At 54.7% G+C, this 12,642-nt stretch overlaps 1 protein-coding gene and 1 long non-coding RNA gene across 10 annotated transcripts in view; one reads left to right on the top strand and one right to left on the bottom strand.

The window, feature by feature from the left end:
* Positions 1-4,986: 4,986 nt before the first annotated feature.
* The window catches only part of Anks1a (ankyrin repeat and sterile alpha motif domain containing 1A), a 153,520-nt gene continuing 145,864 nt past the window's right edge, over positions 4,987-12,642 (bottom strand). For 3 of the 9 annotated variants that reach the window (XM_087597365.1, NM_001414943.1, XM_087597367.1), the window contains 4 exon segments: positions 10,082-10,219; positions 9,089-9,259; positions 8,252-8,349; positions 4,987-7,111 (listed from right to left, as the gene is read on the bottom strand). In XM_087597365.1, coding sequence (XP_087453491.1) covers positions 7,108-7,111; positions 8,252-8,349; positions 9,089-9,259; positions 10,082-10,219 — 411 coding nt within the window. In that variant the 3' untranslated portion in view covers positions 4,987-7,107. 9 annotated transcript variants of the gene reach the window in all.
* On the top strand, positions 9,051-12,020 carry LOC147998550 (uncharacterized). The gene is made up of 3 exons (XR_015645608.1): positions 9,051-9,547; positions 9,699-9,832; positions 10,887-12,020. It is a non-coding gene; the product is annotated as an uncharacterized LOC147998550 (long non-coding RNA).

Raw genomic sequence — 12,642 nt, 5'->3', positions numbered from 1 at the left:
GTCTCTATCTGTATAGTTGTGTAGTATTTTTGGCAGGAGATCCTGTGGATCCCTTTCAGATCACAGGTTTGCACAAGCCCATATATGAAACAGAATAGGAACTTCATATAACCACCATCCGTCTGTCCTGTGCACTTTAAACAGTTGTTATGTATAACAGGCCATTACAGTGTAAATGCTATGTGTGTATGCATTACTTAGGGACGGACCAAAACTCTATGTGTTTAGTATAATTAAAAAAAAAAAGAGTGGAAGAGGGGGTGCTCAGAGGCTGAGAGCACTGCCTTCCCCTCCAGAGGACTGGAGTTCGATTTCCAGCACCTAGCACCTATATGGTTGCCTTCTCCGAACTCCAGTTTGAGGGGACCTGATGCCCTCGTCTGGCCTCCGTACCAGGCATGCAGATAGTGCACAGACACGCAGGCAAGTAAAACACCCAGAGACATAAAAAAAGTAAACTTAAAAACTATTTTTCAGGGGCTGAAGAGGTGGCTCAGCAGTTCAAAGTGCTCGCTGCTCTTCCAGAGAACCCGGGTCTGTTTCCCAGCACCCATGTTGTTGGGTGGCTTACGGCCATCTGCACCTCCAGGGAACACAGTGCCTTCGTTTGGTCTCTGAACGTACGTAACACTCACATGAAATTCACACACACGCACACATAGGTACACACACACATGCATACACTCACACGTATGCAGATAGGGAGGGCACTATTTTATTATTATTTTTACCATAAATACCATAGACCAAGTAAATGGCGTCAACAACAGAAATTTATTTCTGACTGCTCTGGAGGAAGGAAAGGCACGGATAAAGAGCGGCGAGGTAGGTGGGGTTGGGGATTTAGCTTAGAGGTAGAGCGCTTGCCTACCAAGCGCAAGGCCCTGGGTTCAGTCCCCAGCTCCGAAAAATAGAAAAGAAAAAAGAGTTTGTGGTGAGTGTTCTTTGCAGGGTCATAGGTGTCTCCCTTCTCACCTCAAGGGACTTTGTCCTTGGCTCGGGGTGAGGGTGGGATTGCATGTTTGTACACATGGGGTTGGGGAGGAAAGGAAGGAGAGAGGCTGTGGTCTAGAACCTCCTTGTAAAAACTAGCAAACCCAGTGAATTAGTCGTCTCCTAAAAGCCTTAGTTTACCTTAGCCTCCTCATGAAAACTCCACACATACCATGCTCTGAGGGCTGGAAGTCGGCGTAGGAACTGGGGTGGGATTCACTCCAGAGCATCTGTGGAAGCTTTGCATTTTTCCTTCAGTCAGGTCTCATTGCACAGCGTCTCAGGCCTCGCTGGGTGGCGCGTCCGCACTGAGTGTCATTAACACCTTCATGCCACGACCCTCAGTTGTCTTTAATTTGTTCTTCATAAGCGATCTGCATATTTTCTCTACCTTTAGGACTAGTGTGTGTACGGGCACGTATGTAACATGTATGAATGTATGTCTGCATGTTATGTACGTATGTGTGTGCGGTGGTTCCTTGTGAGGGTCAAAGGACAGCCGCCCATTCTCTCCTCCTAGCATTTGGGTTCCAGGGACTGAACTTGGGTTGTCAGTCTTGGCAAGAACTCTTCTGCACTGACCCTCTTTAACCAGATCCCCCACCCCCAAATATATTTACTTTCAGTATGCCTTGAATGGTAGGAGTCCCTTGTGGACATATGGTCCACCCAACCACCCACTCACCCATCCATCTACTCACCCACCCACCCACCCACCCACCCACTCACCCATCCATCTACCCACCCACCCACCCACTCACCCATCCATCTACCCACCCACCCACCCACTCACCCATCCATCTACCCACCCACCCACCCACCCACTCACCCACCCACCCACTCACCCACCCACCCACCTGTTTATCTGTGATACAGGACAGCAAACCCAGGCCTTGTGCACACATTCAGGGCAGATGCCGTTCCATCCAGCAGCGCTCCTAGCCCCAGACCACGTTATCTCTGAAGAGATTTTGAGTGTTTGCCTCATGTGAGTGTGCCCTGTGTGTAGTCCCCAAGGAGTCCAAGAGAGTCTTGGAGCCCCAGGACCCGGAGTTTACAGACAGCCGTGAGCTGCCGTGTGGGTGCTGGGAACTGAACCTGGGTCTATGCACGGAGCAGCCGGGGCTCTGAACCACCGAGCCATCGCTCCAGCCCATCTGGATCACATCTTAAGGATCGACTGTGCGGATGTTCTACTCCTCCTCTTCCGCCTTCCTCTGATGTTTCGAAGCCGCATGGGTTTTATGCCGCTGTTTTATGTTTCACTTATTAGGGGGTTACCCCGCACTTGGTGTGTAGCTGAAGAGGGCTTTACACCCCAGATCCTCCTGTTCTACCTCCCTCGTGCTGGGGTCACAGGGGGTGTACTACCACGCCTGGCTCACCGATCGTTTAATCGGTAATTGCAAACAACTCACACTTAACATTATTGTGGTTGAATAAGAAGCATTTCCCAACAGGTTCTTGTGTTGACTTGATCCAGGCATCCGGAGGTGACCAGGTCACAATTACCCCGGGGGGATCTGTAATTTGATGGCTTTGTTGGGAAGCCTGCAATTGTAGGAGGCAAAGAACTGATCATACCTTGCTGTAAGCCCCTTTCCTTGGCCCTTTCTTGCTTCCTGGCTGCCCCAAAGTAAGCGACCCTGAGACCCTGTCGTTCACACCACACGCTTTTCCCCCTGGAGGCATGGCGCCTGCAGACAGGAGGGACAGTGGCCTGGGCTTCTAAGAAAGTATAAACCTGGGCTGGAGAGATGGCTCAGTGGTTACGAGCACTGACTGCTCTTCCAAAGGTCCCGAGTTCAATTCCCAGCAACCATATGGTGGCTCACAACCATCTGTAACAGGATGCCCTCTTCTGGTGTGTTTGAAGACAGCTACAGTGTATTCATAAATAAAAATGAAATTCCTTTAAAAAAAAAAAGTGTAAACCCAAATCTTTCCTTTCCTGGGGTAATCTGTCATAACAGCAGATGCCCGGCTAACGAACTGGCTTTAGAACGTAGGCCTGCTGTTTTCTACTTAACATATTTTTCTCTTTTTTTTTCTGCCCTCTTGGAATTAGTTGGCTTTTGAGATGGGGTCTTGGTGTTGCCTAGGCTAGCCCTAAATTTGTGATCTTCCCAAGTTGCTAGATTATAGGCATGAGGTACACCTGGCACCCCGGCATGTGTTGTACGTCACTTTGGTTTATCTGTAGTATCTCCTTTTCCCATAGTAGTATGTATGTATGTATGCATGTATGTATGTGTGTGCATGCATGTGTGTGTGCAAGCATGCATGCGTACATACATAGAGTCTGTATATAACTTGCCACACTCATCATCTACCAGTTCAAGTAACAGAAGCTTTATCTCCCAGCGCTGCCCTTTAAATCTGTCACTGTCGACGGCTGTGTCTATACAGGCAAGAGCTGAGAGCCAGAGTTTTGCATTAAGTATGCTTCTGTTTCTGTGTCTGACCTCCCTGTGTGCCTGGAGAGCCAAGGCTTCTGTCTGGCTAACTTTCTCACCACCTATTTGAGGACAGTTTCCAGTGACAGAGTCTCTCCATTACCCCCCCCCCCCCCATATCCCAGGTTCTCGCTCACTCCTGAAGAATACCGACTGTTTTCACTGAGGTAGGATTCTGGCTTGTCAACTCATTCCTCTCCCTCCCCGCCACATGATCTCTTTTGGGGTGGGGCTCACCTTAGTACAGAAATGGACTGGAAACTCATGACACAGCCCAGAGTAGCCTCGAATGGTGGCGGCACACCTTCCTGCCTCAGCTCTCTAAGGTGTAGGATTATGAGACAAGCTGTGCCACCAGGTCCGTGTCGTTTGGCCTTCTCTGCTTGAAGGTTTGTTCATGGATTCGGGCATTTGTCTGTTTAGTAATGATTGCCCTTTTTGAAATGGTCCCAGCAGATAATCTGGCTGGCTTGCACCTCTGCCAAGCTGCTCTCAATTCATCACCCTCCTAAAAGCTGACTAGAGATGGGTGCCGCACCACAGGCCTGAGGATCCTTGCTCCTCCTGGGATCTGGACTCATCAGTCTTAGCTAAACCTGTGTGAGCGGTCGCTGTTTACCACTGCTCTGCGAGAGAAGGAGATACAGCATCCTTACAGCTGAGTAGGGCAGAAATCCAGGTTCCTCCCTTCACCTCAGCTGTCCTGGGGGTTACAGCTGCTCTTCACTGCCTGGGGTGGGAGAGCACTCGACCGTCCCTCATGGAGAGCCTGACCTGTGCTATTGGGGCAGCTTACAGCAGAGGTAGGCAGGCTTCCTTCCTATGGTATTCAGCTAAAACAGAGCCAAGATTAGCACCTTGCCTTTTGAGGCTGCTTCTTCCCCGGTGCTGATCTAGAACGGCCTTCGCTTGGCTTTTTGAGTTAACTGCTGTTTCCCCTGTTAATCTGTCCCAGGTTTAAACTGTCCTAGAGAGGGGGAGCAGATGTCCTGCTTGCTCGGGACAGCTGTCATCAGCCTCCTGTTTGGGGCACAGACATTAACTGCACTTGCTTGCTTTCGTGAATGGTCACACTTGGTAGTGCAGGGATGTTTGGCTGAGCACGTGGAAACGGACCTGGGGTGTCACTGCATGCTTGGAAGGGTTTCTCACAGCAAGACCCTGAGGTGGAGCTCTGGAGACATGCACTGTGGAAGGATTATCCTAGCCAACTGGGGTGGAGCAGTTCTCTCAGCTTAAGCCCCATGCTGTGACAGAGGTGCTCAGTGGCCACCTGTGGGTGAGCCGGGCACACGGTATGAAGACCCATCTGTGGCCACACATCCCTTCTCAGTTCAGTCTTGAGGTCCCTGCTTCCAACATGGTTGACCGTCCCAGGGCCAGCTTGGCATCTACCTGCTGAAGGATGCTAGACAGGGGATTCCCAAACTGCCATCCAAGCCGAGCAGAGGACGTGTGTCCCTGACCTGCAGCGACATCTGGCCTGTGTCCACGCTCAGTGCCGGCGAGGAAGCGTCCAATTCAGAGACTCCAGAGCTACGACCGGTTTCTACCCTCCTTTATTAGCTGGGTCACAGCTACGTAAGAAACCGAGCTGGAAGCCCAGGGCGTGCGCACTCTGCAGTGAGGTCAGTCTACACCGATGCACAGATTGGTTACGTTTGGTACCACAAGGTGTTTATAATTCAAACAAAATTGGACAGACTAACAATTTTATGTACAGTAAAACAAAAGGGGAATTCAAGTATCAAAATATGGAAACAGATTAAATAACATCTTTCTTACAGTCCAGTCCCACTGTCCGCCATGGGCAGTAACTTCCGTGACCTGCAGTGCAGGTCCGGGGACCTCACAAGCTAACTGTGAACCGTCTTGATTGCAGCCGTGTGTTCCAAGCGCTCAAAACCAAGGCTTCTCAGAACCCCCAAGTGGGCAACCTCAGAGGCAGAGTCCAAAGTACCCCGTTGGGACGCAGGGCAGCCGGCTAGACAAGAGGCAGGCCAGGGAGCCTGTAGCCGCTGCTGTGAGGGGATTGGGCACATCTTGCTACTCCCATCAGAATGGCCCCTTCACAGTTCAGGCACAGCCTTGGTTGTCGCAAGGCATGATTCACACAAGGGCCAAAGGCAGGCCCTTCCGTTTGGCACCTGTCCTGAAAAGGAGAGACCCACCCGAGGAGGAGGAAAGGAGGAATCTCTTGAGTGTCCAGAAACCAGTCTTGAAAGAGACGCAGGGCAGACAAGCCGGGACTCCGTGGTAGAAAACCCTGAATAAGACAGCAGCGTCGAGAGGGGGAGGCGCCTGCCTGTGACCCTACGGCAATGAGTCTGAGTGCCCATCGTAGTGTCTACAGTGTCCCCTGGGCTTGGTGCCCACCACACAGCCCGCTGAGCTCACCTCTGGCACAGGGAAGGGGTTGAACATAACTGATCTAGGAACCTAAGGGTGTCTCTGGGTTCCTGAGAGGTGGGAGCCGAGGGCTGCTTTCCAGGGCTGAGAGTGCGAGGCAGGAAGGGAAACACTACCGCCAGTGCCTAGCAGCAGACGGCCCACGGGTCTAGTGGCGGGGGGGGGGGGGGGGACGCCCCTGCTTCCCACTCTGACCAGCCACAGGTAAAGGCACCCAGGGATGCTCCCCGCACAGGCCCAGAATTGCAGCGCCCAGCCGCTGTTCAAGCCTCTGGTCCTTTGGACCAGAGTGAGTACCTGCCAGGGAGGCCTGAAGCCTCCTCACGTACCCATGGGCCAGGCCCCTCCCCCCATCTTTCTTTTTTTGCTCCCTACTCTGGGAAAGCTGGTGAGTGGCCGGGGTGGTCCCCAACCCCAGCAGCCTGCCCCTCGCTGCTCCTTAAGCCCAGGAGGAGGACCAGCACCCAAGTGACTTTAAAAAGCAAAGCGAGCTAGCAGAAGAGTTGAAGCAACGTCAGCTTGACCTCAGGACCGACCACAGCTCGGGGAAAATAAGACTGTGACCCGACTAGCCTTCCCCACATCTGGAACAGATGTGCCCAGCCTGCCACAGAGGGCACAACAGTCTTAACTGACACTCCCATTAATGCCCTAAACAAAGCCACTTCTCCCTTCTGACATGGCTCCGACCCGGCAGCAGCATGGGGACAGCCGCCTCCGGCAGTGCTAACACAGACAGGCGAGTGAGTACGAAGGTGTCCCCTGCACCACGAACTGCTTGCTCGTCCCCACTGGGAACCCCATGAACGTCTACGTCATCACCTCGCTAGACAGTGAAGCTCGACTCTGCCCCAAGTTGCCCACAGGTGTGTCCTCATGGCTCTAGCCAGGCTGAGCGCCCGCCCGCCCGCCCGCCCTCCTCAGTTCCTGTCTTGTATAAAGATTGGCAGCTTTACCGAGAGGCCGGAGCCAGGTGTTAGAAATGTATAAAAAGGATTACTTCTCCTATTAAAAACACATGTCCTGGACCGGCTGCTTCCTGGGCCATCCAGAGTTCCGGTCTCCTTGGTCTTCGCTGCCTCCAGGGCAGGGCACTGCAGGTTGGGGCAGGCCCAGGCCAAGCAGGTGATAGGAGGTCCCACAGCAGGGCTGGGCCTGGGTCTTCAGAGCTGCAGATGAGGCTCTCGGTGCTGGGGGCAGGAGCCTGTGCTCCCCACGTTTCTGCAGCACAGTGCGGCTCCTCAGTGGCTCAGCTTGGCAGAAGCAAACAGTAGGGGAGGAGAGAGTTAACCAAGGAGCCTGCGCAATGTGGAGGACACGGAAAGGGACACAGCGCAGACAAAGGTCCCTGCCTCCCGAGCCCTCTGCAGCCTACAGCCCACCACTGCTTCTGGCCCATCTGCTCAGAAAGGCACGAGGAAAGGCAGGCAGCCGGAGGGCCGGCCCTGGCGTACGGCCTGGGTGCTGACTGACACTACGCTGCCCGCACCACGGCCTCAGGAATCTCTTCTGTCTCCTGCCATCTACACTGATCTTTCCACATCAGGGCACGTGAGGCTTCTCCGAGACTCTGCTCCACTGGGCTAGCTCCTAGGCAGGATGGCTGGGCGACGGCTGTCTCGGACCCCACCACCAGAGGAAGTATGAGGACGCTCCCCGACACCACAGAAGTGGCTCAGCTCTGCCCTGTCCAAGGACAGCTCCACTCTGAGGAGAAGGCGCACTTGTGTGCAGGGCACCCCTCAGTGAGCTGGATTCCGGAACCAGGCCCACAGCACAGAAAGGGGCCAAGCACACACACGGGTCCCTTGGGAACCTGTAGTTCGGAGGATCACAGCCCGAGGTATCAGAGCCAGCCAGTGCACAGGGGCGTGGCTGGCACCACCCTTCCCCCTGATAGAAGTCTGTCCCCGGTGCAGCCAGATCACCCACTGACCAGGAGAGAAACCAGCACCTGAGAGCAGCTGTGTGTAGGGCATCCCGGCACTGAGCGGTCACAGTGGTGGTTGGGTCAGGAAAGGTGACAACTGGTAGCTCTTGGCATCCAGCTGTGACCCAGGCGAGGAGAGCAAGCTCAGAGGGAGCTCCTGTGGTTTGCTGGAAGACTACCTCACCTCACGGTGCCTGTCCCAGAGGCTTTGGGGGCCTCAGCCCCACTCTGCTGCCTACGAGGCCCCCCGTCAAAGACAAGTCAGCCTCCAGCTGTCCTCAGCCCAAGGGGAGGATTCACAGTGTTGGGTGGTGGAGGCAGGGGCTGCTGCCAGGAGGGCAGGTCCCAGGGAGGTGGGGCCTGGGTGGCTGCAGCTGGAAGGAAAGCTGAGAGCAGAAGACTGGGTGGCAAAGGCACAGTGGGGCGGCGGAGAGAGCAGCGTTAGAAGATAGTGGTCTCATACTTGGTGCTGAGGCTCCGCTTCGAGTCTGGCTTTGGGTCCACGATCCAGGAAACACTAGCGTGGGACGGGGCCTCTTGGTCAGAATCGGGAGGTTCCAGCTGCCAAACAAGGAGAGAGGGAGGGAGGGTCAGGACAGGACGGCATACCTGCCCCTCTGTGAAGCTTCTAAGGGACCAGCATCCCCATGGACAATCTCAGCCGCTCTTTGGGGACCTCGCCCCACTAGATTTATGCCCCATGCCTTAGTATGGTCACAGTGGGCAGGAAGGGTCCCTCTGGCGGGGCAGAGGAGCTCAGCCTGGGGCAAGACCACAGCACTCATGCCAGACCTTCGCAGAGGACACAGGACAAAGACAAAGACACACGGAGGGCATCTCCAGGAGGAAAGGAGCAGGCAGAGCATGAGGCCAGGGTATGAGACAGCTCACGGGCACTTGAGGGAGCCTGACACACAAGACAGCGAGAGGCGGAAAGACCTTGGCTCCAGGACTAACAGACGGCAGCGGTAGGTAGGAAGGACGGTGGGTGGTGCAGGTATGACAGTGACAACAGCGAGAATCGGGGGGCACCGGCACCTGGGACGCAGAGCAAAGCAGACAGACACAGGGATGTCACTGGGTGCTTGCTGCAGCCGTGTGCAGCAGCCCCGTGATGACCATGCCCTGGGTTGGGCCTGATAGGGAAGACACTGCCCTCTCCTGCCAGAGGAACCCAGGGTGGAGGGAGCTAAAGGAAGCGGCTGTTTTCCTGGGGAAGCTGCCAAAGAGCGAGAAGACACTGGATGTGCCCAGCTCCACCCGAGCCCTAGGGTGCCTTGGCGGCGGCAGGGGCACGTACTGCAGACTTCCTCATGCCGACCCGAGGCTTAGGCACCGGTTTGGAAGATTTTGTCTCAATCATTGAAGCTGCAGAGGCCGCCATGGTCCTGGATTTCTGGGCCTGCAGGGCCAGCTGATAGGCCACCTCAAATGCCTGCCCCAGGGTCAGGATGATCTCGTAGGTCAGGTTCTGGGGAGAAGCAGAGTGCCAGCTATCAGTGCAGCTTCCTGCAGACCCGCCCTCCTCACAGGGAGCAGGAAACTCAGGGTTTTTGAAAAGACAGATTTGTTTCAAAGTGGTCAGTGAGGAATTCTAGCAGAGCAGTGTTTCTTTAGGGATGACTCTGTTCCAAGCACCAGGACAGTGCAATCCCGGCGGACTGCATCTATCAAGAGGGAGCACCCGCAGCACAGCCCTGGGGACTATGCTCTCTCCGAGTCTCTCTCTGGCTGGCTTGTGAGCTCTAACCTTTCCAAGGTAGAGAACCTAGTGACTGGGGATGGATAACATGCAGAATGTAACCCAAGCTCATCTGCCCATAATGTATGCAGCACGGTGCACTAGGAACATGTGTGCCCGCGTGAGCCACAGGGGGACAGCTGTGTTAGCTAACCCATGTGATCTTCAGCCCCAGATAGGGAAAGGAGAGGCAGAGTTTCTAGACCATGGAGCTAGCTGCCAGAGGCAAAACCGGACATCTGATGCCACAGGCCAGGGCTGAAGGACTTCTGTGTGGAGGAAGCCCCAGAGAGCTGGACATTGGTGAGTGTCCCTCACCCTTCTGGGTGAGAAGGGGCAAGGAGGGTCGAGGCCAGAGTGTATAGCTAACAGCAGCCTGGGGATCTGGGAACAGTGGGTTAACAAGTAGCCAAGGGGAGACGGGACCTGTGCCACCCAGGAATGCATAGCTAGGCCACCAGGTAACCCCTGGGCCCAGGGTGCTTCTGTGGATGTTGCTGGGCTAAGCCGCCACCGTCGGCCAGAGCCTGCACCTGTCACAGGGCCACTCACCACATCCACGGTGCTGAAAACATGGCAGTAGTGGTGGCTGGTCTGCAGGTCCTTGGTGATGTAGGCAAAGGTACAGAGGTCCTCCGGGTCCTGCGCGGCGCAGGAAATGTTCCGGATCTCATGCTCGGCGATGACATTCTGCCAGGGAAGGTGTGTTCTGGAGATCCTGCTTTCCTCAGGGCATGCCCCACACCCCTTTTTTTAAACCGGCCTGGGAACTCCAGACAGACCCCACTTTTTCCTCAATGGGACTAAGGACCGTGTCTAAGCTGGCTCATTTAGGCACAGGGCCTCACCCCTGACCATGGCCAACAGGTAGCAAAATGTCTCCAGGCAGACACAAGCTCCATCTGCCCTCACGGGAGGGCGGGAGATGGCTCTCAGGAGGTGGATCGCAGGCGGTCTGTCTGTCAGTGAAGGAAACCGTAAGACCAGTACCAAGGAAGAGAGGAAGTTGGGTTCCAGGACAAGGACCTGAGCAGTGAGGGGCTGGGACTGGCAGACAGGAGGGGTGAACTCCAGCAACCCCACAGTGAGATGGGCTCCACCCACCCACCGCTGCCCTTTGGACAGGAAGTGCTCCAAAGACTCATGGACTGAATACTTGTTCTCATGCTGGTATTTTGGAAGGTGCTGGAAAGTGTAGGAGGTGGGGCACAGGCAGAGGAAGTAGATCACTGAGAATGATCCTGGTCTCCCTCACTGTTTCCTGTCCGCCACAAGCAGGCTTCCTCTGACCTGTGCTGTGCTCCCCCTCTGTGACTTAGAGGACTATAAGCCAGACCCTTTGTGCTCTGGTTCTCAGGGTGTGGTCACAGCGACCGGAAGACGTCACAGAAGTGGAGCCTCTGCGGTAGCTAACCCGACCACGTGGTTCTCACACCTTTGTAAAGGCGTCTGTGGAGGAATTCGGAAATGTGGGCTAGAGAAAGACCAGGATGCTGCCGCAGAGCTTGGTGGGAAATTCTGGAGGAAGCTCAGACAGGGAGAGGCTGTCTACTGGGGACTGAGCCACTCATGGTGCGACAAGGAACTTTACACCCCGCCTGCCCCTGGACTGAGAAGCCGAGGGTGAGGATGACAGACGCCTGGACCCAGGCAGAGGAGGCAGCGGGGACACAGACGTGTAAGAGGGAACGGTAACAAAGGGACAAAGATGTGGAAAACAAGTAGTTGGGTCATGAGACCCCGATGAAGCCGGCCCCGGGAGGACAGGGTGTCTGAAGACAGTGGGGCACTATGAAGGAGAGTCAAGTGCACTGGGGGAACAGGATGATGACTCTGGAGACAGTTCTGGCACCAGGCAGAGAAGAGCCGGCTCCAGTCTGCTTGTCATGGTCACCTAGAAACGTGTATCTCCGGGATCTGCTTGACCATGCGTAACCATCCAAGTACTCGAAGCCTGCCACAGCCGTGGCCCAGGAGGGCCCTGCTGCTCCTTTAGTGGGTGGCAGACCTTGGGGTCACCTTTGTGGCGCTAGTCTTGCTGCTGTGCAGAGTGAAAATGATGCGGACCGCGGAGGCCTGCACTCCGGGTTCAGAGGGAGACCTAGGGCCAGGCAGCGTGGGGGTCTGCAAGGGGAGCTGTGAGGCTGGGAAGGTGAGGGTACAGGAGCACAGAGACGGCACCAGGGACATGGGTGCTTTCCAGGAGAGGCTGGGGGCTGGGAGCAGACAGGCAAGAGCCGAAAGCAGGGCCTCCCACATCCACTGGCGCTCCCAGGACCGCACCACATGCCCAGGGGCCAGACACACTGTGGGCACTGTCGCCTTGTTGGATTCTGGTTTGCTCTGGTCTGATCTTGCTATTTTATTTCTTCCTTTTTTATTTTTTCTTTTATTTTAGAGTGAAACTGTTTATTCTGTACTAATCTTGGGAGCGTGTAATTTAGCTTCCGATATTGATTTATTTATAAAATAAAATATCTATTTTAGGTGTATGGAAGTTTTCCCTGTATGTACGTCCATACACCACATGTGTGGCACACAGGCCAGAAGAGGGCATTAGATGTCCCTGGAAGTGGAGTCACAGGCAGGTTTCGTGCCACCACGCGAATTCTAAAAACTGAACCCAAGTCCTCGGGAGACCAGCCAGTTAACACCTGAGTTTTACAGGGGTCACAATTATCAGTTTGCTTTGAAGCTGGGCATGGTAGCTTTTAATCCCAGCACCTAGGAGGCAGAGGCAGGGAGATCTGAGTTTGAAGCCAGCCTGGTCTATACAGTGAGATCCTGGGTAAAAATGCATTTGCTTTGAATCCCAGAGGAAACTCTGAACTTGTACTTTTGTTAAGTGTGAGATTGTAAGGGCTCTGCGGATGCTTCAAGGGGGACTGCGTTTGCGTTATTAGATGGTCACGAGCCATTTGGGGCCAGTAGCAGAATACTATAGTTAAGAAAGCACCCAGTGATGGTGCCATTCTAAGATATCCCAGAGAGTTGTTCCTGCCCTCCCTCTGCTGCTTCCTGAGCACCAGGAGGTGAACAGGCCCTGAACCACAGAGGCAAGTGTGCACGGGCTGGCCCTCCTGAACTGTTAGGTTGTTGTCTCAGCCGTCTTG

Source organism: Rattus norvegicus, chromosome 20 (assembly GCF_021556685.1).
Source record: "Rattus norvegicus strain SHRSP/BbbUtx chromosome 20, alternate assembly SHRSP_T2T, whole genome shotgun sequence".
NCBI classification, from domain to species: Eukaryota; Metazoa; Chordata; class Mammalia; order Rodentia; family Muridae; genus Rattus; species Rattus norvegicus.
This window is presented reverse-complemented; position numbering and strand designations above follow the sequence as displayed.